Source organism: Sorex fumeus, unplaced genomic scaffold, assembly GCF_029834395.1.
Source record: "Sorex fumeus unplaced genomic scaffold, SorFum_2.1 ptg000171l, whole genome shotgun sequence".
Classification (NCBI taxonomy): domain Eukaryota; kingdom Metazoa; phylum Chordata; class Mammalia; order Eulipotyphla; family Soricidae; genus Sorex; species Sorex fumeus.
In genome coordinates, this window is record NW_026606228.1 from 7,529,552 (window position 1) to 7,554,537 (window position 24,986).

The 24,986-nt window shown below is 43.8% G+C and overlaps 1 protein-coding gene, 1 non-coding gene and 1 pseudogene across 3 annotated transcripts in view; 1 reads left to right on the plus strand and 2 right to left on the minus strand.

Annotated features, from left to right (window-relative positions):
* AIFM1 (apoptosis inducing factor mitochondria associated 1) overlaps window positions 1-18,118 on the minus strand; it is a 51,629-nt gene extending 33,511 nt beyond the window's left edge. Inside the window, exons 1-2 of one of the 2 annotated variants that reach the window (XM_056107740.1) lie at window positions 17,859-18,118; window positions 5,649-5,791 (exon numbers count right to left, since the gene is read on the minus strand). In XM_056107740.1, coding sequence (XP_055963715.1) covers window positions 5,649-5,791; window positions 17,859-17,964 — 249 coding nt within the window. In that variant the 5' untranslated portion in view covers window positions 17,965-18,118. Of the gene's footprint in view, window positions 1-4,239; window positions 4,371-5,648; window positions 5,792-17,858 lie in introns of both variants that reach the window. The other variant, XM_056107741.1, reaches the window with a different exon arrangement.
* Window positions 13,646-13,774, minus strand: LOC130017069 (small nucleolar RNA SNORA19). Its single transcript, XR_008791326.1, has one exon. It is a non-coding gene; the product is annotated as a small nucleolar RNA SNORA19 (small nucleolar RNA).
* LOC130017016 (40S ribosomal protein S12-like) lies at window positions 14,376-14,764 on the plus strand (annotated as a pseudogene).
* Window positions 18,119-24,986: the final 6,868 nt, after the last annotated feature.

Consider the following 24,986-nt stretch of genomic DNA (forward strand, 5'->3'; position numbering starts at 1 on the left):
TAAATCTTGAGCACAGAGCAAGGAGTAACCCCTGCTCATTGCTAGGTGTGGCCCCAAAATACAAAATAAGAACTGAATGTTGAAAAGCAATGCTATTCCTTGAATTTACCACGGACTTCATGAAAGAAACTGAATTCAAGTAACCTTAATTTCAGGAAGAAAGCTTCCCTTTTTCCGTTTTTGGATGTGGAGGATTGAGCCCAGTGCCTCAAATGTGCAAAGCAGGTATGCAAAGCAAGCTCTACCACGGAGCCACATTCCAGGCCTAGGAAGGATATTTAAAAAAAAAATCTTGGCATTGGACATTATATCCAAATCCAGCATTTACCCATAAGTAAATATTTTTTAATTTTAATGTTTTATAGGGGGAGAGGTTGGGCCACACCCAGTAGTGCTGAGGGCTTACTGTGAGTGCTCCACTGCCAGGAATAGCACTTAGGTCAGTTACAGGTAAGGGAAGTGCCTGACTCAATGGACTTTTTTTTATTTTGCTTTTTGGGTCATACCTGGCGATGCACAGGGGTTACTCCTGGCTCTGCACTCAGGAATTACCCCTGGCAGTGCTCAGGAGACCATATGGGATGCTGGGAATTGAACCTGGGTCAGCCCCGTACAAAGCAAACGCTGAGCTATTGCTCCAGCCCCTGGACTTTGTTTCTTTAAAGTAGGGGCTTTCGGAGTGGTGCTTGGCCTGCAGTGTGGGTCTGATGGTTAGCTGCTCAGGCCTAGCAATGAGACGGTGCTTCTGCTTGGTGGTGCTGGAAGTCACTGGGGCAATACTCAGAGTACTTAGGGTCACCCCTGCTATACCTAGAGATGCTCAGGGAACCACAGTGCCAAGGATGAGACTGGTAGTCTCATATCTTGAGCTATCTACCTAGACCCTAAATATTATTCTTTTACTTAAAAAAAAAGGTAGGGCCAGAGTGATAGTACAGTGGTTAGGCACTTGTCTTGCATGTCGTGGCTGACCCAGGTTCAATTCTCGAGCACTGCCAGGAGTAATTTCTGAGTGCAGAGCCAGGAGTAACCCCTGAGCATCGCAGGGTGTGACCTTTCTCCCCACCCCTGAAAAAAATTATCTTAAAAATGCTTGAAGGATTGGAGCGATAGCATAGTGGGTAGGGTGTTTGCCTTGCATGAAGCCACCCAGTTTCAACCCCGGAATACCACAGTCTCCTGAGCACTGCCGAGAATAACTCCAGAGCACAGAGCCAGGAATAACCCCTGAGCAATGCCAGGTGTGGCTCCAAACCCTCCTTCTATCAAATAAACAAAATAAAAAATAAGAAAGGCTTGATCTAGTTAACAAGAGTCAACAGGGTCATGTTCCTCTTCAAAAGGATATCCAAAAATAGCTTCAGGGTTGGAATGACAGTAGAGCGGTAGGCCATGTGCCTTGCGGTGGACCTGGGTTCGATTCTGGTATTCCATATGGTTCCCCGGACACTGCCAGGAGTAATTCCTGAGTGCAGAGCCAAAAGGAATGCCTGAGCAACCCCAAGTGAGGTCCAAAATTTTTTTAAAAAGCAAAAAAAAAAAAAGCCTCAGTCCTCTTATACCTTTGAACAGCTTCACACATGAGAGGAAGAGCAGACCACAAAATAACAAGAAATGTCTTGAGGTTTAGTGAGGACAGGACAAGAATGAGGTTTGTCATAGATTTATTACCTGTAGATACACGTACCTATTTTTATATTTTGTTTTTAAGCAAATATTCCTTCTTATTTTGGATTTTGGGTCACACCTGGCGATGCACAGGGGTTACTCCTGGTTCATGTACTCAGGAATTACTCCTGGTGGTGCTTGGGGGACCATATGGGATGTTGGGAATTGAACCCGGGTCAGCTGCGTGCAAGGCAAACGCCCTACCTGCTGTGCTATTGCTCCAGCCCCTTAAGTAAATATTCTTATGTGAAAATAAGTTTAGAGACATATTAAATATTTACCTTTTTTCTAGGTATTTTGGTAGCCCCACTTTGCAATTAGCAAAAAGATTTACAATTTAGTAATGTGAAAACCTATCAAGTTAATACAAAAAAATCATACATTTATGAAAATTAATAGCAGAGATAATTATTCTTTTCAATTTTTCGCTTCTGGGCCATACCCAGTGATACTCAGGGCTTACTCCTGGCTCTGTGCTCAGGAATCACTCCTGGCGGTGCTCAGGGAACCATATGTGGTGCTGGGGATTAAACCTGGATCGGCCACATGCAAGGCAAGCAGTTTAAGCCAAAGCTTAAGCTATCTCTCTGGTCCTTGAGTTCTGATTTTTCCAAATTCTGATTTTAAGTTAACAGATGTCTTGAGATTCAACAGTTTCAAGGGTGGGGACCTAAGTCAATATAGATCATGTCTTTATTTATTATTTTAGAGCAATTTGGGGACACACCTGGTAGTACATGGCAGATACTCTCAGCTTTATGCTTGGGGGTTGCTCTCAGTGGTGCCTGGGGGAACCTTATGTTGCTGAGAATTGAACCAAAGTTGGCCACACACCACAAGCCCCTCACTCTTTCTATTACCTCTTTGGTCCCAGATCAAGTCTTCAATTACATAAAGCATAATAAAAGCTACAAAGTAGGGGCTGGAGAAATAGTGCAATAGATAAGATACTTGCCTTGCATGCAACCACCTGGGTTGAATTCCAGGTATCACATATCGTTCCCTGAGCCCAGAGCCAGGAGTGATCCCTAGGCACAGAGCCAGAAGCAAAGCCAAGCATCTCTGGGTAGACACCCCCCATGAAGCTATAAATAAATTAGATCAGTAACCATTATATGTAGACAAAAGCTTATCATTTAACCTAAAACCACTGTAATATAGTATCCTTATTGTCACCAAGGTTGGATTAACACAGAGGGCAATGAGGCATTTAACTGAATGGCTTGAGAGGATCTTGTACTTCACTGATAATTCTAAGGTGGGGGAAAGCAATAATGACTGGTCTTGTCCTATGGTCTGGCATCAAGAGGTTTGCCTGGCCAGCTCTGTGGAGACCATCCAACTCTGGTTCAGCAACATAACCAGAAGTTAAATAGGCTTACATTGTTAGAAAAAGATCAGACACAAAGACTTCACATCTACTTTTGAATGAATGGGTTGGAAGAGGTGGGGGGAAAGCTGAGAGAACTATCAAATGGAAAAGTGAAGACTCAGAAGGTAGTATCTGAATTACAAATGAGAGGCACTTAAGAAAGCATACTGCATGACTGTGTTAGCTTGGACCACTTCAGCCACTGGCTTGACTAAATTAGTAATTACAAAGGGACACTGACAAATGAATTAACTTTGAAATAGAGGCTGGGGCAGGGTGGGAGGGGGTATTGCAATTTCTATGGCTCTCTGCACCTCCTCTGCAGCATTCAATAAAATGCCTTTTCACCATAAAAGAAGGTTAATTGTTTCCCCCAAAAAAACATTCTGTTGTACCCAAAATGATTCATGTGGGTCCAGTGATAGTACAGCAGGTAGGGCATTTGCCTTGCACACAGTGGACCATTCTGGACATCCCATATGGTCACTTGAGCACCGCCAGGAATAATTCCTGAGTGCAGGGCTAAGAGTAACCCCTGAGCATTCATTGGGTGTGAGCCAAAGAGCAAAATAAATAAATTAAATTAAATGACTCATGTTGTCTCTCTGAGACTGTCTTGTTAGGTACACAGCACTGAAGCACAATAATAATTTAACATGAGTTCAAAAAGTGGGAAACTGGCAGAAGCTTTAAAGGGCTAGTAATAACCATTAAATATATGCTTTTTAGAGGAGCGATAGCACAGCAGTAGGGCATTTGCTCTGCGAGCGACTGGCCCAGCCAAGCTGGGTTCGATTCCTCTGCCCCTCTCGGAGAGCCTGGCAAGCTACTGAGAATATCTTGCCTGCACGGCAAAGCCTGGCAAGCTCACCGTGATGTATTCGATATGCCAAACACAGTAACAAAAAGTCTCACAACAGAAATGTTACTGGGCCCACTCGAGCAAATCAATAAACAACAGGAAGACAGTGCTACAGTGCTACAGATATATCTCAAAAAAGTTCATCAGTCCAGAAGAATAAAATTTGAGGATTCCCCAACCCCCCATTCCCCAGTGACTAACAATGTCCCTTTAAAAAAATACGTAGAAAGCACATGCTGTGAATATTTCACCGTGTTCTAATGGGTCAAGTTTTCATTAGTGACACGGTCTCACCCCACCCTGCCCCAAAAAATATATTTTAGTGTAAACATCTTACATAATAAACTCCTGCCCCAGTGACTGTTGCTCCTACAATTAAGAAGTACACTAGGTTGCTGCCATCTTTCCCAGAAGCACCTGTGGACGCTAGTGATCTAGAAGGGGACCGGAGGTGATGACACTGCGCAACTGTAGGTAAAGATAAGGCCAAGACAGAAACAAAAGGGAAAGAGAAAAAGCACTAAGAATTAATGAAGAAACATTCACAAAGGCAGGGAAGCATTTTTTGGTTACCCTGTGCTTAAAAATGTGGGGGCAGCGAGGAAGGCTGCTCACTCTAGATTTGGAGAACAATCTATCTTTCTCAATATCTGCTATCTTAATTCTAATTTGATTTAAACTCATGCATCTGAAAGTCAGGTCAGCAATGAGGATCTAGGTAGTTTCCAAGAACCCTCGGGTCCCTTTTCCCCCCCTCTTAAGCCTCCCAATCCAGGAGGAAAAAAAACAGGTAAGTTCCTGGTCCTGTCTTGCAGAAAGAATTAAAATTGTACCGGCAGCCTACCATTTGCTCACAGTAAGTAAAGCAGCTTCCTTCAACTGAGGGTGTTACTAGGTGTTAATCTAACTTGGTTTCATTCAACCTTACATGATCCAACTTTAGAATGATCTGCTTAGTCACAGTAAACCCTGCCAACCAGGAAAAAAAACCAACGCCTGCAGAATCATTCCTGTGACCAACTAAGCTGATCAGAGTTCATTTAAGGAGATAAAAATGGTATTAGTAATACTTCTGGAGCAGTTCAAATCGTATTTCTCACCTCAGACATTCCAAAACTGTAGATACTCAGCCTAAATCTACAATGTAGTCTTTGGTGAGATTCAGGGACAGTTTTTCCTTTTAGGAAAAAATGTTTTTTTTCCTTTTAGAAAAAAAAAAACTTTTATTCCTTTTAGGAAAAAAATGTTTTTTTTTTTCCTTTTAGAAAAAAAAACTTTTTTCCTTTTAGGAAAAACCGTTTAGTACTTTGGATTGAAGATTGTTGTGTTTTTCTGCTTATTCTAAGTCTAACTGGAGCTGAGTATTTTGACAATGGGGTCAAAACCAAATATTGTACTAAGGGGCCGCAATGATACTTGATGTGGTTCCTGTGTCATATACATCCAAGGGCACAGGTATGATTTGGTGGGTGAGTAACATCCAAGAAATCACAACGACTTTCAAGAAAAGAGTAAAAAGACAAGTCAAAAGAGCAGAGATCGATCAACATGAGATTACATTTCAGTCATTCCCAAGTTGGCTCTCATACAATATTAGACAGTAGGCGCTTTAAAGAAAGACTTGTGAAAACGTTTTCGAAAGGAGAAATGAAAATTAGTTGCACAAATTTTAAAAGCAGAACAGCACCGAGTCTATTAAAGGGAGCTGTTTGGCAGCTTCTGTTCACAAGCTGCTTTTCTACTTACATATCCACCAGCTCCTATTGTTGATAAGCCCATAATAAGGACTAACACAGAATTATCGATTTTGCCCCCTGGTGCACCAGAGCTAGCCATTTGTCTTGTCATCTGGAACTCTAGAGGAACATGCCATCGCTGGAGCAAGTTGCCTAAGGAACATAATTTATTAAGACACACACACATACAAAAATAAAACAGTTAATACATTTTTATGACTAAGTTTGATGCATTGTTACAAATACTTACTGCCCATTGGGCTGCAAGAGATGCTCACTGTTAAATGTTAAGGGGGAAAATCATCAAAACTGTATACCAAAGTGTGACAAATACTGAAACACATGGTCTAAGTTGCTGGAGTGTTTAAGGGTATGACGACTTGATAGTGTCCAGAGAGGAAAATTCTAGCTTTCAGAAGAAATAATGAAAAAACAATTTGCCTATTTCATCAAAAATTTTTCTCTTCACCTCTTCACCATAAATGAAATAAACACAGAAATACAAGGAAGAAGATAGAAAAAGCAATGACAAGCTTCTTGGGACATTAGAACTACCACTTAAGGACTAATCTAAATGTCTTGCTCAAATTTGACATAAAAATCACAAGACTCTGGAACACAATGCAATCAGGCAAGCTCAATCTTTTGTGAAAAATAATGTGTCCTGGAAGACAGAAATGTTAAGAGTCCAAAGGAAGACAATTAGGAAAAAAATTAAATGAATTGATCACCATGACCAAAATGAATTCTGGATGATATTTTTTATGGCAAAATGTAAAACATCATCAACAACTTGACTCTGATTATCCCAAAATTATAGAAAGATTATGCTGATATAAAGCCACAGGGTTTTGCCATAATCTGCTGATTCTAACAACTCTCACACGGGAATACAGAAGAATTTCATAGATTTGTGAAGCAAAGAATCAGTACCTTCTTGACTTGTGATAGTTCCTCATATTCACTAGGTACTTGGAACAGCAGTTGGTAAACTTTGTTCCTTTGAAGGACCCAATCCTTGTATAGCTCAGTGGACCAAAGGGTTGCTGTTGCAACTACTCAGTTTTACTGCTGCCTCAAAGCAGTCACAGATCAGATACAAGAGAATGAAGCAAACTGTGAGCCAATAAAACTTTACATATGGATATTAAAATGTGAATTCCATATCTGACCCTATTTTTTTCAGCAAACCCCCAAATGTAAAGACCATTCTTAGCTCAAGGGCAAACAAAAACATACGGATTTAACCTATGGACTGTCATCTGAGGATCCTGCTCTTAGAGCATGAATATGTATCAGAACTCCCTGGATGGTTTGTACTTACAGCCAATCTCTCTTCCTGAGCTGCTGATAAGAGGTAGGAACCAAGATTTCGTCTTTTTTGTTGTTGCTGTTGTTTTGGGGGCCAAACCCAGCAGTGCTCAGGGATCACTCCTGACGGGGCTCAGGGACCCTACCCTATGCTGTGCTGGGGGTTGCAATAGGGTCGGCTACATGCAAGGCAAGTACCTTAACCTCTGTACTCTCTCTGTGGCACAAGAATTTGTCTTCCTAACAAGTTTCCAGTTGATGCTGATACTATGGGATTCGATGGATCTACAGCAGAGCTTCCCAAATTTATTTGGCATTTTCAGAAAAACTCAGAGCTCCCTTGAATATTAAGCAGACAGTGCCCCCACAACTGCTCACAAAACTACTAAGGCCCCTACCACGATGCCCCCCTCCTCCAGGGCCAAGTATCATTCACACTAAGAAACACTGGTCTAGTGGTTGGGAGTTATTCCTGGTCTGGTCAGACTAGGTCTTAAAAGACAAACAGACTGGATGCTAACAGCAGTATTCCTTGTATATCTTTGGTAGAGGGTAGAGATAGGGAACTCACTGCTCTGCCTTCCCACCTTCAGTGTAGAGGGGTAACTCCTGTCTCTTGCCTACATTCCTTAGAATATGCATAGTTCAGAACTTAGATTTGAGTAATCTTTACATATGTGTGTGTGTTTGGTTTGTCCTTTTGGGGGTACACCTGGCAATGCTCAACTATTACTTCTGGTTCTGTACTCAGGAATTACTCCTGGTGGGCCTTGAGGGGGCTATATGAATGCTGGATGGTGGGGATTGAGCCCAGGTTGGCTACGTGCGAGGCAAAATGCTCTACCAGCTGTACTATAACTCTGAGCTCAATCTGTACGGCTTTGGAGCAACACCCTACAATGTTCGGGGCTTACTCCTGGCTCTGTGCTCAAGGATCACTCCTGGAGGAGTGCAGGGAACTATATATGGTGCTGGGACTTAAATCCAGGTCAGCTATGTTCAAACAAGTGCCTACCCACTGTACTATCTACGTGGCCCAAGATTTGTGTGGTCTTATATATGGCACAAGGACCAGAGAGAAAGTAACAGCACAGCAAGAGGAGGCAACCCACTTCCACATGTGCTGTATTGATAGTCAATCAAATCAAGTGGGATACAGAAAAAATAGTAAACAGACTATCTCTAAGTTAGGTCATGTTTTACTGGCAAACGACCTGCAAAAATTGGATTCTGAATCCTAGTTTTATTGCTGAATTATAAATAAGGACCTATGTATTTTTCAACAGAAAATTTTCTTTTTGCTTTTTGGGTCACACCCAGCAATGCACAGGGGTTACTCCTGGCTCTGCACTCAGGAATTACTCCTGGTGGTGCTCAGGGGACCATATGGGATGCTGGGAATCAACTCGGGTTGGCCGCGTGCAAGGCAAACGCCCTACCCGCTGTGTTACCACTCCAGCCCCTCAACTGGATTTTTTTAACTTTTAATTTCTATTTTTGTGCGAGCCACACTGAAGATGTTCAGGGGTCACTCCTGGCTCTGTGCTCAGGAATTACTCCTGGCAGTTCTCGGGGACCATATGGGATGTCGGGGGTCAAACCCAGATTGGCCACATGTAAGGCAAGTGCCCTATCCAATGTACTATTGCTCAGGCACCTGTTTCAAATTTTTTTGGCTCTTAGGGGACATACCTGGCAATGCTCAGGGGTTACTCCTGGCTCTGCGCTCAGGAATTACTCCTGATAGTGCTCAGGGGACCAAAGATCAAACCAGGGTCAGCTGCTTGCAAGGCAAATGTCCTCCCCACTTTCCTTTTGCTCTAGCCCCCATCATTTTCTGACCTGCTGTAGAATCCTTCCTTACTATTTAAACTAACATGATCTGTATTTGGAACTAACATTTCCTGAAAATAAAAACATGTGAAAAGGGTGGAGAAGATGATCTCAATCTGGGCAAGCTTTTAAATTTCATAACCCCCTAAAAACGATGAAGTAGCAGTCTGTATAAACTGACAATATTCAATACTTAGAAAATGAAACTCGTTAGAAAATGCTCCATGTTTTTAAAGTTTTAGTTTAATGATTTCATTCACATCTCTTTACTGCAAAGAATTTTTTTAAAATTCCACTTATCAGGCCGGAGAGACAGATAGTATTGGGGTTAAGGTGCTTGCCTCACACACCGCCAATCCTGGTTGAAATCCCCAGCACAGTCTGCCAAGCACCACCAGGGGCCTCTCCTGAACACAGAGTCAAAAACACCTCCTAAGCAGGCAATGTCTGGTCCAAAAAATGAAAGAAAAACTTTTCATTTATCCCTTAGAAGACCCTGAGTCCAGAAACAATAACAACTTTGTCTTACTACACTACTAATGTGTATATCCGGTTATGCTTGCTTTTCACAAACTGATAAAAAAAAAAGAGTACATTGTGTAAAGTTAAGCAGTTTTGACTCACTCTTCTAAAAAGGCTTTTATTTCCTTTTTTGTCATACTAGGGAATCTAACCCCCAGGATCTCACACAGAAGCACATCCTCTGCCATTGGGCCACATCATGTTCTGTCCGAAAAAGGCTTTAAAAGGCAAAATGAATTCCTAAAAAAGCAACTTAGTTAACATTTAAACTGTAGTGCTTGAAATGAAACCTAATATGACACTGTCATCATCATCTAACTCTTTACATACATTAGGAAGAGGCTTTTTATTGTTTGGGGGGGTCCTGGCAGCGCTTGGGGGGACAATGTGGTGCAAGGGGTGGAACCCAGGTCTCTTGCATTTAATGTATGCACTCAGCCCCGAGACTTTTTTTTTGGGGGGGGCACATCTTGCTGTGCTCAGGGTTTACTCCTGGCGGGCTCAAGAGACTCTCAGGTGCCAGAGATCTAACTGGGGTCGGCAGTGTACAAGGCAAAAGCCGTACCCACTATACTATCACTCCAGCCCCAGCCCTGGAACTTTTTTGGCACACCTGGTGATGCTCAAGGCTTACTCCTGGCTCTGCACTCAGGTATTACTACTGGCAGTATTTGAGTGGCGATATGGGATGCCAGGATTGAACCTGGTCAGCTGCATGTAAGCACCATAACTACTGTACTATCGCTCCAGCCCTCAGCCCTGTGACTTCTGGCCTAGGATGTGACTTTAGTTTTGAAAATAAAAAAGATATGTACTGTAAGATGTTCATGGCTCACCTCACCTGCAATTTTGTTTTACCCATAAAATTGCCACACTTTTCTGCCCGCCCCCCCCCCCCCGCATGCCACCTTCCTCTATAGCTTCAAATTTTCAAACAATTGGGACAGGACTGGAAACATGGTATTTTTGCTTTTTTCTCTTATCTGTCTTACTACCATGGGGACACCAACCATCTCCCTGGTCTCTCAGCGCTGCTCCAATGGACCTGTCCAACATTTGCAGTACCACTTTCATCCTCACAGGAATGGTCAAATCCTTTCTATTTTTATACATTACAGGATTGCCATTGTGGCAGTACTGAGGAGCTCTATCACATCATATAACAATCATCACATAAGTTCCTTTTTACCAACTGGAACCATTAAAATCGAGACCTTGTGCATGTCTGATGGTGAGAAAACCGCTTCAATTCCTTTGTTCTTGTTTTGGGGCCACTCCTGGTAATACTCAAGGGTTACTTCTGGCTCTGCACTCGGGAATTACCCCTGGCAGTGCTCGGGGGACCATATGGGATGGTCCCTGGTTCAACCCAGGATTGAACCCTGGGTTGGCCGTGTGCAAGGCAAATGCCCTACCTGCTGTGCTATTGCTCTGGTTCCTAATAAGGATTCAATTCTTGAACTGCTGCTCCATAGAACCACATAATAGCTATTTGCTTAATGGCTACTTGTTGACTGAATGAGTGAAAATGGAAATTCTTACCATTCAATAAAGGACTGAACATTTTGAAGAATTCTATGCAAAATGTATGAAGCACATTCCATTTCTTTCTGGATGCTTGGTAATAATTTAGCAGCCTCAAATACCATAGACCCAGCATTTGAATCCTATCTAAGTCAGCAAGCATATTTCTGTAGAGTTCATAATCTCCTGCTTTCCCATACTTCCAGAAATTTTCCAAAAATACACCTACCCAAAGGAGGCATTGAGGGTTCCTAATTAATAGGTTTCCAGGTTCATGAATCTTGTTTATAGAATAGCAAACTACCTCTCCCCACCTCTTTTGTCGGGGTTTGGGCCACATCTGGCAGTGTTCAGGGGCACTCCTAGGAGTGCTCAGGGGACCTTATGTGGGGTTAAGGATCAAACCTGGATTGGCTGCGTGCAAGGCCAGCACTTCAGCCCTTTTCCTATGCCTTCGGTCCTGCAAACTGCCTTTTCTAACATGGATAGGCCACAAATCAGGAAAAGCCTAGATGCCCTGTCCATTGTAGTTAGGAAGCAAGGGTCTCCTTTATAAGGAATCCAATGTGACTGTTTGCCTTTTGCAGCCTTTTTTAAGGTATCATAAAAAGAATTTGAGCAATAAGTACAGTACAGTGTAAATCACCTAATGAAAGCACCAAAGGAAATATTACTTTGATGGCAAAGGGAAAAAAATAAGAAATCTAACTCTTGTGCAAATATAAGTAGGGTTTAGTTTCTGAGAATTTACTATGTGCCACAGACCAAACAAAATATGGAGGACACCAAAATAAATAGGATACAATTTCTTTTTTGTTGTTTGGTTCTGGGCTAGACCTGGTGGTGCAGGGGTCTACTTCCAGCTCTGGACTCGGATGATGTTCCTGGCAGTGTTCGGTTGACCACACAGTGCCAGGGATGGAACCTGGGCTTCCTGCATATGATCAGTCCTTCGAGCTGTCTCTCCAGCTCAGAATCCCATGTCTAGCGTTAAGCATGGTTTTGGGGGGAATAGTGGCTACTATTTTGTTTGGTTTGGTTTGGATGGTGCTGAGGATTGAATTCAGAGTCTCACATATGTAAAACATGTACTCCACCGCTGAACTACATCCCCGGCAACTCTGCTGAATATTGGAAAATGGGGTGTAATGCTTTGCAAGGGGTTCGGAATTGCTCAGCATTGTTTTGCTTAAGTTCTTAGGTAGTGAGACAAGGGAAAGGGCCATCATTATCCAGTCAAAAGTATTTCCCAAAGCTGTGCGAGTGTCATAACCTGGAAGTATATGCCACGGTGAATCCGTGTGAGCTCTGTGGTGACCCCCTTCAGCACAACCATAACTTGAGTGCCTTCAACTCCAAACACAACACTTGGACAGCATGTGTGCAAGAACCACAGCTAAAGGGAGTGCAGACCTTGATGAGGTCTGCATGCACCTACAGACCTGATGTGTAACCCCTTAGCAAAAGCATTTCCCAAACTTGTCTGAGCCTGTGAATCACAACAACGTGTTTGTTAAGAACGTGGCTTCCCAGGGATCTCACCCATTAGGTTGACATAAACAGGCAGTTTCTGGGAGTGTGGTCGAGAAGAGACCTACAATATGCAGTAGGTCTCTCAAAATGTCCGAAATTTTCTTTTTTTTTTCTTTTTGGGTCACACCTGGCAATGCACAGGGGTTACTCCTGGCTCTGCACTCAGGAATTACTCCTGGCAGTGCTCGGGGGACTACATGGGATGCTGGGAATCGAACCCGTGTTGGCCACTTGCAAGGAAAACGCCCTAACCGCTGTGCTATCACTCTAGCCCCAAAACATCAGAAATTTTCTACAAAACATAATGCAGTAACTGAGTGCAGAAAAATCTGACTTGTCAGATATTCTTCTGGAAAACTTTGCCTGGGAAAATAAAGCGAGGAAAGTATTATTGATCTTCCAGGCTTCAAAAATCAAAGTATCATTTGGTGGTATCCAGGCACTCTGAATACTTGCGCAGAAGGAATCCAGTTTCCGTTTTTCTTGGTTTTTATATTTGAACTATCAATAACATTGTAAATCACCATTTTATAATCAGATAGAGAAGAGAGCACCAAACGAAGGGTGTTGTGAGGACCCTCCCAGGGTGGGAGAAGCATGCTAAAAATAGTCTATAGACCAAACATGATTGCCATTCAATGCCTCTCTTGCAAAACACAGTACCCAAAAGAAGAGAGAGAGAACAAGGGGGAATACCCTGCCACAGAGGCAGAATGGGACGGGGGGGATGGGGGGTGGTGGGGATGCTGGGACCCGTGGTGATGGATGACGGGCACTGGTGGAGGGATGGGCACTTGATCATTGTATAACTGAAACCCAAGCACAAAATTTGTAAGCCTATAACTGTACCTCCTGGTGTTTCACTAATAAAAAAAGAAAAAATATATAATTAAAAAATAAAATAAATTAAAGACACAAGGTCAGTCATAATGGCTATTTATTCAGTACTTTTAATGTGCAGTATAATGCAAACCACCAGAAGTGAAAATATGCCCATTTAGGGACAGGGTATTTAACACACAAACACACACACATTTTTTAAGAGGTGAGAAAAAAACAGGATCTCAGAACATATATATTATGAAGCTGGAATTCCAATTCAAGGATATCAACCCCAAATCCTATGCTTTTAACCATTCATATAACACTATGCTCCTCAAATATACCATCTTTCAAACCTTAGATTCCCAAATACAGAAACACCTGACAGGCCAGGTGTGTGTTTGTAAAGTTCTGATTTGTAAAGGTCTACTACTTAGCTAATTGGTCTAAACAATCTGATAAAGCTGTCTGAAGGAGACTGGCAGTATTACTATTTAGTTATACAGATAATTAGCCTTCAACTTTTATGTAGCACATGAGAGAAAACACTGCTCAAAAGAACACTAGAAACCGGGTCCATAAAATATGCACCAGTTTCTGTTTTTTTAAGGAGGTGGGAAGGATTTCTGACCAGAGAAATATGTTTAATCATTTGTCTCTAAGGTCAGGGATCAGTGAGCCATTTGATTTCTTGGGCAGAACATGTGGTGACCAGTACGTCCACTCCCTAACTTACTTGCTAATTGGCACTGAATGCACACATAGAACAGTACCTATTAGCTACTGTCAATTATGCCTTGGAATAGATGACAAAAAGAACAAACAGGAACAATAATGATTTGGGCTGGGGGCGCTGTGTGGGTCAGACTATACCCAGCAGTGCTAAGGAATCACTCCTGGCGGTACTCAAGGGACCATAAGCCTTGCTGGCGATGAAACCAGGGTTGGCCTTAGGAACAGCAAGTTCCTTCCATGATGTACTATCTTTCAGGCCTGACAATTACGGTTTTAAGGCCAAAAGACAGCATAGGATGGGAAATGAACCTGACAATGGGGACAGATGTGATATCATTTCAAGTAGGTCCGCTAACACTCTGGCCAAGAACTGGGCTCTTTCCCTGCCACTGGGGAGCTGTGTGGAGGTGGCTAAGATTCAAGATTCAAGATTCAGCTCCACCAATAATCCATCATAATGGCCAAGGAAGGCATTGCTGCTGGAGGTGTAGTGGATGTGAATATGGCTCTACACGAGGTACTGAAAACCACCCTCCTTCACGATGGCCTTGCACATGGAATCTGTGAAGCTGCCAAAGCCTTAGAGAAGCGCCAAGCCCATCTTTGTGTGCTTGCATCTAACTGTGATGATCCTGTGTACATCAGGATGGTGGAGGTCCTTTGTGCTGAACACCAGATCAACCTAATTCAAGTTGGTGGCAACAACTAGGGGGAATGGGTCGGCCTCTGTAAAACTGACAGAGAACGGAAACCCTGTAAAGTGGTTGGCTGCAGTTGCATTGTGGTTAAGGACTACGGCAATTAGTACAGGCCAAGGATGTCATCAAGGAATATTTTAAATACAAGAAATGGATAAATAAAATTTTTGGCATTTTTTGTTTTGTTTTTTATTTGAGGCCATACCCTGTGGTGCTCAGGTTACTTCTGGCTCTGCACTTAGGAATTACTCCTGGCAGTGCTTGAGTGACCATATGGTATGCTGGTGATTGAACTCAGGTTGCCTGCATGCTCTACCACTATACTATTGCTCCGGCCCCAAATTTTTGGCTTTAAAAAATCGAGGAGCTGGGGCTGGAGTGATAGCACAGCGGTAGGGCATTTGCCTTGCACGCAGTCAACATGGCCAACACAGGTTTGATTCCCAGCATCCCATATGGTCCCCCGAGCACCGCCAGGAGCAATTCCTGAGTGCATGAGCCAGGAGTAACCCCTGAGCATCGCCGGGTGTAACCCAAAAAACAAAAAAAAGAAAAAATAATCGAGGAGCAGGGTGGAAGAGGAGGGATATGTGGTGTTAGATTGAAAACATGATACCACTTCTCCTTCTAGGCAAAAACATATGGTGGATGCTATGTGGAAAATAAATTGAATTTAAAGCAAGTAGTAATTAAGCTAAAAGGCAGGACTAATACCTAAATGATAAAATGTTCTTTTAAAGTTGTAACTACACTCCCACCCATTTCTAGACAGGTGATATTGTATTTTAGTGTTTGGCCCAAAATAAATATCTACAAAGAGATGGGTAGTAAGTCAGGAAGTCAGAATATATTCTACAACAGACTGCCTTCAGACAAAGTCATGCAATAGAAAAACACAGTATTTAGACTATTTTTCAGTAGTTCAAGTATCAACAACCAAATTCAAATGTCTAATAAATCAATTCAACTTTGCAAATCCAAATATAATAGATGAAATTTGATCAGACTTCAGAATGCTGGTTAAAATAGTGAATTTGGAAAGGGGGCATACACAGGGGTCCTCAGGGGCCACACCTAATTAGCTCTCAGGGACCACACATAGTAGTACTTGGGGACCATATGTGGTAACAGGATTGAACCATTATCAGGAAAAACAAGTGCTTTATCTGCTGTATTACACTCTCTCTGGCCCCAGAGTTGGGAATTTAAAGTAAATAAGTATACAAAGTTTAAAAGGCCAGTGTGGATGAAAACCTCAGCTTACTTCAGTTCCTGTGTCAATTTCTGTGCAATGTGTATAGACTTACCATTTGAATGCACAGAATCCATACAGATGACATCACAGAAAGGGTATTGGGGGCTGGAGTGATAATACAGTGGGCAGGGCATTTGCCTTGCACGCTACTGACTTGTGTTCAATCCCCAGCATCCCATATGGTCCCCCGGCACTGCCAGGAGTAATTCCTGAGCACGGAGCCAGGAATAAGCCCCGAGCATCACCAGGTATGACCCAAAAAGCAAAAAAATGGGGCGGGGGGGGGGGGTAATTAGTTTAAAAGTCAAGACAGCTATTTTCAGTTTAGTTGGTTACTGGTAAAGGGGGGGCACATGTGGTTTTTGCTTAGGAGTTACTGCTGGCCATGCTCAGGGCACCGTATATGGTGCCAGGGATCAAACCAGGTAGGCCCCATACAAGGCGTAGCTTCCTTAACTCCAGTCCTATCTCTGTGGTCCCAACACAAAGTTGTTTGTTTGGTAACATCCGGAAGTGCCTAGGGCTTATTCCTGGCTCTGTGCTCAGGGTTTACCCTTGGCAAGCTCAGAGGACCATATGGAGTGCTGGGGATCGAACTCAGTTCAGCTGCATGCAAGACAAGTAGTACTATCACTCCAGCCCCAAGCAGAAGTTTTTAAGTTCAAAGTGCAGTATGTTTTGGGACACATGGCAAATATACTCATCAGGAAACATTTTTTTTGAGGCATAACAACTGGAAAAACTGTTCAAACCTGCATTTGAATAGTGCAAATATTATCAATCTTAGAAATGTTTTCCACTTTTTATTACAAAGTATGCGGAAGGTTAAAGTGGCCATTCAAAAATTACTGATTAAAAAGCCCACCTCCTACAGGAGAATAATTAATTCCCCTTTGAACTTAACCCGGTTGAAAATGAACTGGCTCAAGACATGCTCAGGGCAGGAGAGATAGAATAGGGATTAGAACACTTGCCTCACATGTGGCTGATCCTGGTTCCATCCCTGGGACCACTTGTGAGCCCCTGAACACAGAGCCGGAAGCCTCCCCCAAGCACAGACAGTGTAGTCCAAACCCCCAGCCCTCCCACTCCCAAAGACATACTCAGTTTAATTCACAGATAGCTGAAGCACAATGGGCTAAATGGGAATGAATTCAGTCTTAATTTTCCATTGTCAAACTTTAAAAAGCAGTGTGGAGTTATAGCAAGGGAATTAGGAACCTAGACACTGGCAAACTATCCTCTGCTCTACCTGCTAATTAGGTGTGTGACCTTGGGCAAGTAATTTCACCTCTCTCTGTGTCTTAGTTTATAATCTATAAAATCGAGTGGGTTCAACTTCACCACAAACTCCCTGCCAGCTCTAAAGGGAAAATACAATGCGTCCTGCAAAGCGTTCCACTGAAGCCTTAAAGCCCACCAAGAATTACATGACCAGACATCTCTAGTAAATTCTGGGCCAACTAACTTTCCTACCATGCCGGATGAACTGCCAACTTGCCTCACTCGGCACTGCCAACGCTTCTGTTTCACGGGGCACTCATATCTATAGATCTCATTTACAGATCGGAAGGTAGAGCAAATAACACCCTTATTTACAGAAGGCTTGGAGTTTAAAGTCTCACGATTTTAAATAACTACTCCTTGCTCTAAAAGGCGGCCCGAGAGGTGGCCCTGCAGAAAACCAGAGGCGTGCGCTGTTCTGCCTGAACAGCAAAACCCTCCCATGCAAAGGCCTCAAGCCGCCTCCTGGCTTTTAATTCCCTTGAAGGTCAGCTCGGCAGGGCTTGCGAAACTCCTATTTTAGATCCCGCCAATTCGAAATTCATGCAACGGTGACTGTAATCTCCTCCACCACCCCCTCCCAGGGGCGGGGGCAGGGGAGAGGAAGGGAGAATGGGAGAACGGGAAGGGCTGCGGGGCATGGGTAACTTCAGGCGCCCAGGCCTTTGGGGGGAGGGGGAGTTGCTCGGGATGGGTCAGTCACCTGGAAGCCGATTCCTCTGCCTCGGACCCTGGACACACATTGTCCGCACCAAGGGCGCCAGCTTCTGCTTCACAGCACCCGCTGCCAGGCCGCCACACCGGAACATTTCGGCACCGCTACTTCCGACCTGCTTTCCTTTCTTCTCCCACACGCACCGACCGACCGGTCAAACCCTGTAGGACCCAGCCCGCTCACACGCACTCTACGTAGGCTCCTCCTTCCAGCTCCGGGTGGGCATTGGACGGTTCGGCCGACCTGCCAGAGCCGGGGAAGGGGAAGCGCGACAGGAGGCCTACTGCGCAGGCGTTGCCGCTAGGCGCCGCGCCGCGATTGGCCCGCACGGAAAGAGGCGCTGCGCCTGCGCTCCGCGGTCCCACGCTTCCACGGACGCACGCCGGAGTCTCTCGCAAGTGTCTGCGGCTCAGAAGCCACACTGGGGGCTGAGCGGGTTTGGCAAAGTGCCCGAGGAGGAAGCTGTGGGGGTGCTTCTCTGCCTGGCAGCTGTGACTGTGCCAGCGCTCTTGTCAGTAGCGAGAACTACAGCATCTCACAAAAGCATGACCCCGGCACCGCTCTTTGTTTCATTTTCGGTCACTATCTACTACGGACTAAGCCTTCCGGATTCTCTGGCTAAAGTCTACTTCCATTCTTTCCAGAAGTCTTGAGTTTCTCGGATCGGGTTTCTTCTAGTAACCGCTGGCACTTTCCCGGCAGACCACTATTTTGGGGACTCGTAATCCTTCTGCGCAATTTCTCCAAGTAGCGTTTTGTGTTACGCAGTTGGGTCCTAGACACTGTTCCAAGTGCCCCGCGGTGTGCTGCTACTTTCTCTCTAAGAGGCGTTTTGGTTTACGAAGTTGGGTCCTAGATACTGTATCAGGTGCCTGGAGGTCTCCTGCTACTGTAGCCCCAGAAAACCTCTGTGTGTTTCTAAAAACAAACACGAGGTACTTGAATTGCACCTTGAACTTCACTACTACACCAGAAGTAAAAATCAAACAAGCAATAGAAGAAGAGAAATGATATTTCAGACAGTGAATACATTAGGACCAAAGGTGATAATTTTAGTGGTCAAGCACTGTTGACTTTGGGTCTTTGCCTGATGGAATTCTGGCTTTGCATTTAGGGCAAGTCTACTTAACTGGATCTCACTCGTCTCATCTACCAATCTCACAAGGTTGCTATGAATTTGAATGAGTTAATATTTGTAAAGTATCTGACAGAAAGCATCATGCTATTTAAACTGAAAAGCTTAGAGGTATAAAACTAAGTACAGCAAATCGTGAGGGTGGGAAATTACATACTAGGTAGTAGATAAGGCTAGGGTAATGGTGTAGGTCGTTTTGGAACTGGCAAGGGTTTGGCCCTAATCTTGTGAATAAAGTTTTCTTGTTTTGTTTTCTTCCCAGTGGAATTAGAATACGGAATGAAACAGAGCATTGTGTGGAAAAGTTTAACCTAGAAATCAGTCTTCATTAAGTAAAAATTCAGAATTCCCTTTACTCACGAAGGATACATTAATGTCCAAAGTATGAACACTGGATGAAGTTACTTAGGGGTGCTTTGAGCAATATATGCTAAAGTATGATTTCATGGGCTGGAGCGATAGCACAGCAGTAGGGCATTTGCCTTGCTTGCAGCTCCCCCCCCCCTCCCCCAGCTGAGCCGGGTTTGATTCCTCCACCCCTCTCAGAGAGCTCAGCAAGCTACCAAGAGTATCTCGCCAGCAGGGCAAAGCCTGGCAAGCTATCTGTGACGTATTGATATGCCAAACACAGTAACAAGAAGTCTCACAATGGAGACTGGGCCCCCTCGAGCAAATCGGCAAATCGATGAACAATGGGAGGACAATGCTAAAGTGCAGTGATTTCACAATATGGTAAGGGGCTATAGAGAGAGAGCACAGCACAGAGTGTGCTTGCCTTGCATGTGGTCCACCTGGGTTCAACCCCCAGCATAATATATATAACCCCTCAGTACTATATATAACTCCTCATCACCCTCTATAACCATCCCCAGCTCTGTCAGTAGTGACTCTGAGTGCAGAGCCAGGAGTAAGCCCAAGCACTGCTCCGTGTGGCCCCCAAACTAAAATACTAATAGTAATAATAATAAGGTAAAAATTATATCTGGTGGGGATAAAGTTCCATGGGTACTTTGGTTCCATGGGTAGGGTGCTTGCCTTGCATGTGGTCAACCTGGGTTTGATACCTAGTATCCCAAATGGTCCCTTAAGCTAGTAGTGATAACTGCCACTAGTAGTGATCCCTGAGCTCAGAGCCAGACGTAAGTCATGAGCATCTCTGGGTGTGGCCCAACCCCCCAAAAATATTGTATCTGAGACCAGAGTGATAACACAAAGGTCTAGAGAGATGCTTAGCTTGTACAAGGCTCTGAGTTCAATGCCCAACACCTCATGTCTCCCTAGAAAAGCTGGGTGTATCCTGTTGACGTCTGATAACCCTAGGGATGACCCTCAGAACTCTGAGCAAGAGCAGCATTGCATCTCCTGTTCCAAGTATTGAACCATTCCGTCAACACTGTCAGGTCAATTATCAGGAGTGACCCTCCAAGCCCCCCAATCATATTTCATATTTTATTACTTTTCAGTTTGGGGGCCACACACACTGGTGTTCGAGACTTGCTCCTGGCTCCATGTTGAGAAATCACTTCTGGGACTCGGGTGGGATACTCAAGGGACATTATGCTCTATTGAGGATTGAATCCAGGTTGGTCACTTATGCGAGATAAGTGCCCTACCTGCTGTATTATCTCTCTAGTCCTATATGCAATATTTTATTTTTTTTAATTTTTATTAGTGAAACACCATGAGGTACAGTTGTAGACTTACAAATTTTTATGCTTGGGTTTCAGTTATACAATGACTGAGTACCCATCCCTCCACCAGTGCCCATTCCCGACCTCCAATGCTCCCAGAATCCCTCCCACCCCCCTACCCCCCATCCCACCCCACCCCTGTGGCAGGGCATTCCCTTTTGTTCTCTCTCTCTCTTTTCGGTTGCTGTGGTTTGCAAAATAGGCATTGAGTGGCAATTATGTTCGGTCTATAGTCTATTTTCAGCATGTATATGCAATATTTTAAAGGCCTCATGCAATATTATTTATTACCATTTCTATTGTATAAATACTTAATTTTGGTGGAGGATGTCAGATAAAACCCAGCGCTTAAAATCACAAAGCATATGCTCTTCCACTGAGTTACGTATCTACCCCCACTCTATGCCATTTAAAAAAACCAATAGCAAACAGAAATTGTTGAAATACAAATGTAACATGATATCTCCCAGTTCCATCCATGTTGCAGAAAATTGCACAATTTCATCATTCCTTAAAGCTGCATAGTGTATTGATCCACAGCAAAATGTGTTAATTTTAGTTTATCTGAGTTCCTCTAGGAATGACCCTTGAGCATAGAGGCAGAAGTTAGCCCTGAAAAATTACTGCATAAAGCCCACAAAGGAAAATAATAAAAATAAAATAAGTAGCCTATAATAAATTTTAAGACACCAAATTCATTATTACCATTGCTTACTCTCTGAAAAAAGTAATTGATATCTTATTTAGAATATATAAATTCTACAGATTTTTTATAATTTTTTTATTAAAGAATTTTTTAATAGTGAGACATCATGAGGTATAGTTGCAGACTTACACATTTTTGTGCTTGGGTTTCAATTATACAATGATGAAATACCCATCCCTCCACCAGTGCCCATTTCCCACCACCACGGATCCCAGTATCCCTCCCAACCCCCATCCCCCCCATCCCACCCTGTCTCTGTGGCAGGGCATTCCCCTCTGTTCTCTCTCTCCTTTTGGGTGTTGTGGTTTGCAAAAGAAACACTGAGTGGCAATCATGTTTGGTCTATAGTCTACTTTCAGCATGCTTCTCCCATCCTGGGAGGGTCCTCCCAACACCTTTATTTGCTGTTCCCCTCTTTATCTGAGCTCCCTTTTCCCCTAGTATGTGTGATTGGCCTCCAAGTCATGGGGTAAAATTCCTGGTACTAATCTCGGCCATTCTTGGGTGTTAGTTTCCTATTTTTCTACAGATTATTTTTATTTATTTATTTTGCTTTTTTGGTCACACCCAGCGATGATCAGGAGTTACTCCTGGCTCTGCACTCAGGAATTACTCCTGGCGGTGCTTGAGGGACCATGAGGGACCATATGGGACCATATGGGATGCTGGGAATCAACCCGTGTCAGCCGCGTGCAAGGCAAATGCCCTACCCGCTGTGCTATCGCTCCAGCCCCTCTACAGATTATTTTGAGATAAAAAATAAATGATGGAGTATAAATTTTAAAATATTAAAAACAATCACTGTCACTGTCACTGTCCTCTCGTTGTTCATCGATTTGCTCGAGCGGGCCCAGTAACGTCTCCATTGTGACAAGTGTTACTGTGTTTGGCATATCGAATATGTCATGGGTAGCTTTCCAGGCTTTCCTGTGTGGGCAAGATACTCTCGGTAGCTTGCCGGGCTCTCCAAGAGGGGCGGAGGAATCGAACTCAGGTTGGCCATGTTGGCCGCCTGCAAGGCAAATGCCTGCAAGGCAAATGCTCTACCCACTGTGCTATCACTCCAATCCTTAAAAACAATAAAATTTATAATTTTTGAATCATCAAAAATAAACTGCATAGTATATCATAGTATATCGAAGAGATAGCTAAGAGGACGAAGAACCTCCAGCTCCGGCCACATCTCTTTGATTCCACTGTTCTTCCTGCATTAACATACGCCTCAGAGACCTGGGCCCTACACAAACAGGATGAGAACGCTATTCGGGTCTCCCAAAGAGGAATTGAAAGAGCTATGCTTGGAATATCATGTTTCACTCAAATGAGAGAAAGAATCCGGAGTTCCGACGTCCATCGACGATCAAGAATCAGGGACGCTGTCTCGTTTGCCAAGGTGTCAAAAATCCGATGAGATTTTTAAATCTCATGTAATGAGATTTAAAGACGACCGCTGGACTAGAGCTGTTACCAACTGGATTCCACGGGATGTCAAAAGACCACGTGGCCGCCCACCTACCAGATGGTCAGACTTCTTCATCAAGATCATGAACGATCGGTTTGAGGCTCTTCGTGTTCCTAGAGCAAACAGACGCCATTGGGCTACACTAGCACGCGACAGGGACAAATGGAGACGTTACTGGTGCCCGCTCGAGCAAATCGACGATTAACGGGAAGTCAAGTGATCAAGTATATCATATACCATTGTGTACATATACCACATCTTCATGATCACTGACTGTTTTTGAACATCTAGGTTGATTCCAAATCTTAGCTATTGTACTGAGTGCTGCAATGAGTAGTGATGGGCATATGTCCTTTTGAATAAATGTTTTCCTCAGGGTAGATACCCCAAAGTGATGGATCATAGCGTTGCTCAATTTTAAGTTTACTGAGGAAAATCCATATTGTTTTCCATTGGGGTTGATGAAGTAAGCCGGAAGAAGGACAAATGCAGGATTATATCACTTTTTTTTTCCTTTTTCGGTCACACCTGGCAATGCACAGGGGTTATTCCTAGCTCATGCACTCAGGAATCACCCCCGGCGGTGCTCAGGGGACCATATGGAATGCTGGGAATCGAACCCGGGTCAGCAAGGCAAACGCCCTTTATCGCTCCAGCCCCAGGGTGATATCACTTTTATGTGATATTTAGAGTAACTGGGTGAGGTTTAAAAGGAGATGCCTACTCATTTGTGGAATATAAAGTAACAGAAAGGATAGTAGAGATAAGGGCCAGGAGGGTTGCTTCATGGTTTGGAAACTGGCCTCACATGCTGGGGGAAAAGGCAGCTCAGAGACAGGACCACTAAGTAAAGGATGCTTGGAGGGCCCGATCAGGATGGGAGATGTGTGCTGAAAGTAGACTATAGACCAAACATGATGGCCACTTAATACCTGCATTGCAAGCCACAACACCCTAAAGGAGAGAAAGACGCCCTGGCCTCTCTGGAAAGAAAGATGGCAGCCGCAGGAGCCTTGTGGACAGCAGGTTTGAGCCGGGGGTGGGGGCGGCAGGGACCTCATGGGAAGGGGGGCGTTCCGGGTCCATCCTTCACGCCCTACCGAGGTCACCAGTCGCCCCCCACGAGCGGCTCTCCGGCACGGCCACAACTCCAGAGCACAGAAACCAATCCCTTAACTATCTTACTTTTAATAGAAATACTTCCAGGGTTAATAAGTAAAATAGCAGAAATCCAAAACATCATTTAATTTTTAAAACCCAGCTGTAGAAAGCAAACCATTTCACAATGCTCTTTCAGCATGTCTGATTTGGGGGTGGGGTCGTAAACTCTAAATAATAATGGTGCATCTTTTATCGAAACAATGAATCTAGTCAAAGTACATAGAGTGTTAACTAGAACTCATCTGCCTCACAGGAATTGGGAGGGGTGGGAGGTGGGGTTCTATTGGGGTTCGCGGTTAAAAATAAGTATTGTTAAAGGGAAATGTGTTTGATATTTACAAGACTGAGACCTAAACCTGAAAGCTCTGTAACTTTCCCCACAGTGATTCAATAAATAAATAAATAAATTATTTTAAAAAAAAAGGAGAGAAAGAGTAAAAGGGAACCCTCCTGTCACAGAGGTGTGGGTGGGGGTTTGGGGGGATGTGGTGGAGGTGGTGGGAGGGATACTGGGAACATTGGTGGTGGAGAATGGGCACTGGTGGAGGGATGGGTACTCAATCATTGTATGACTGAAACGTAAGCACAAAAGTTTGTAAGTCTGTAACTGTACCTCATGGTGATTCATTAAAAATTTTTTAAAATAAATTAAAAAATAAAAAAATAGGGGGCTGGAGAGATAGCCAGCGGGTAGGGCGTTTGCCTTGCACGCAGCTGACCCGGGTTCGATTCCCAGCATCCCATATGGCCCCCTGAGCACTGCCAGGGGTGGCTCCTGAGTGCAGAGCCAGGAGTAACCCCTGTGCATCGCCGGGTGTGACCCAAAAAGCAATAAATAAATAAATAAATAAATAATAATAAAATAAAAGGAGGTGCCTAGATCACCTTGCCTCCAGAGATTAGGGAGAAGGAAAGAAATAGAGTGAAGGGGAAGGGGAGAAGAGACAAGCAATGGGGGCAG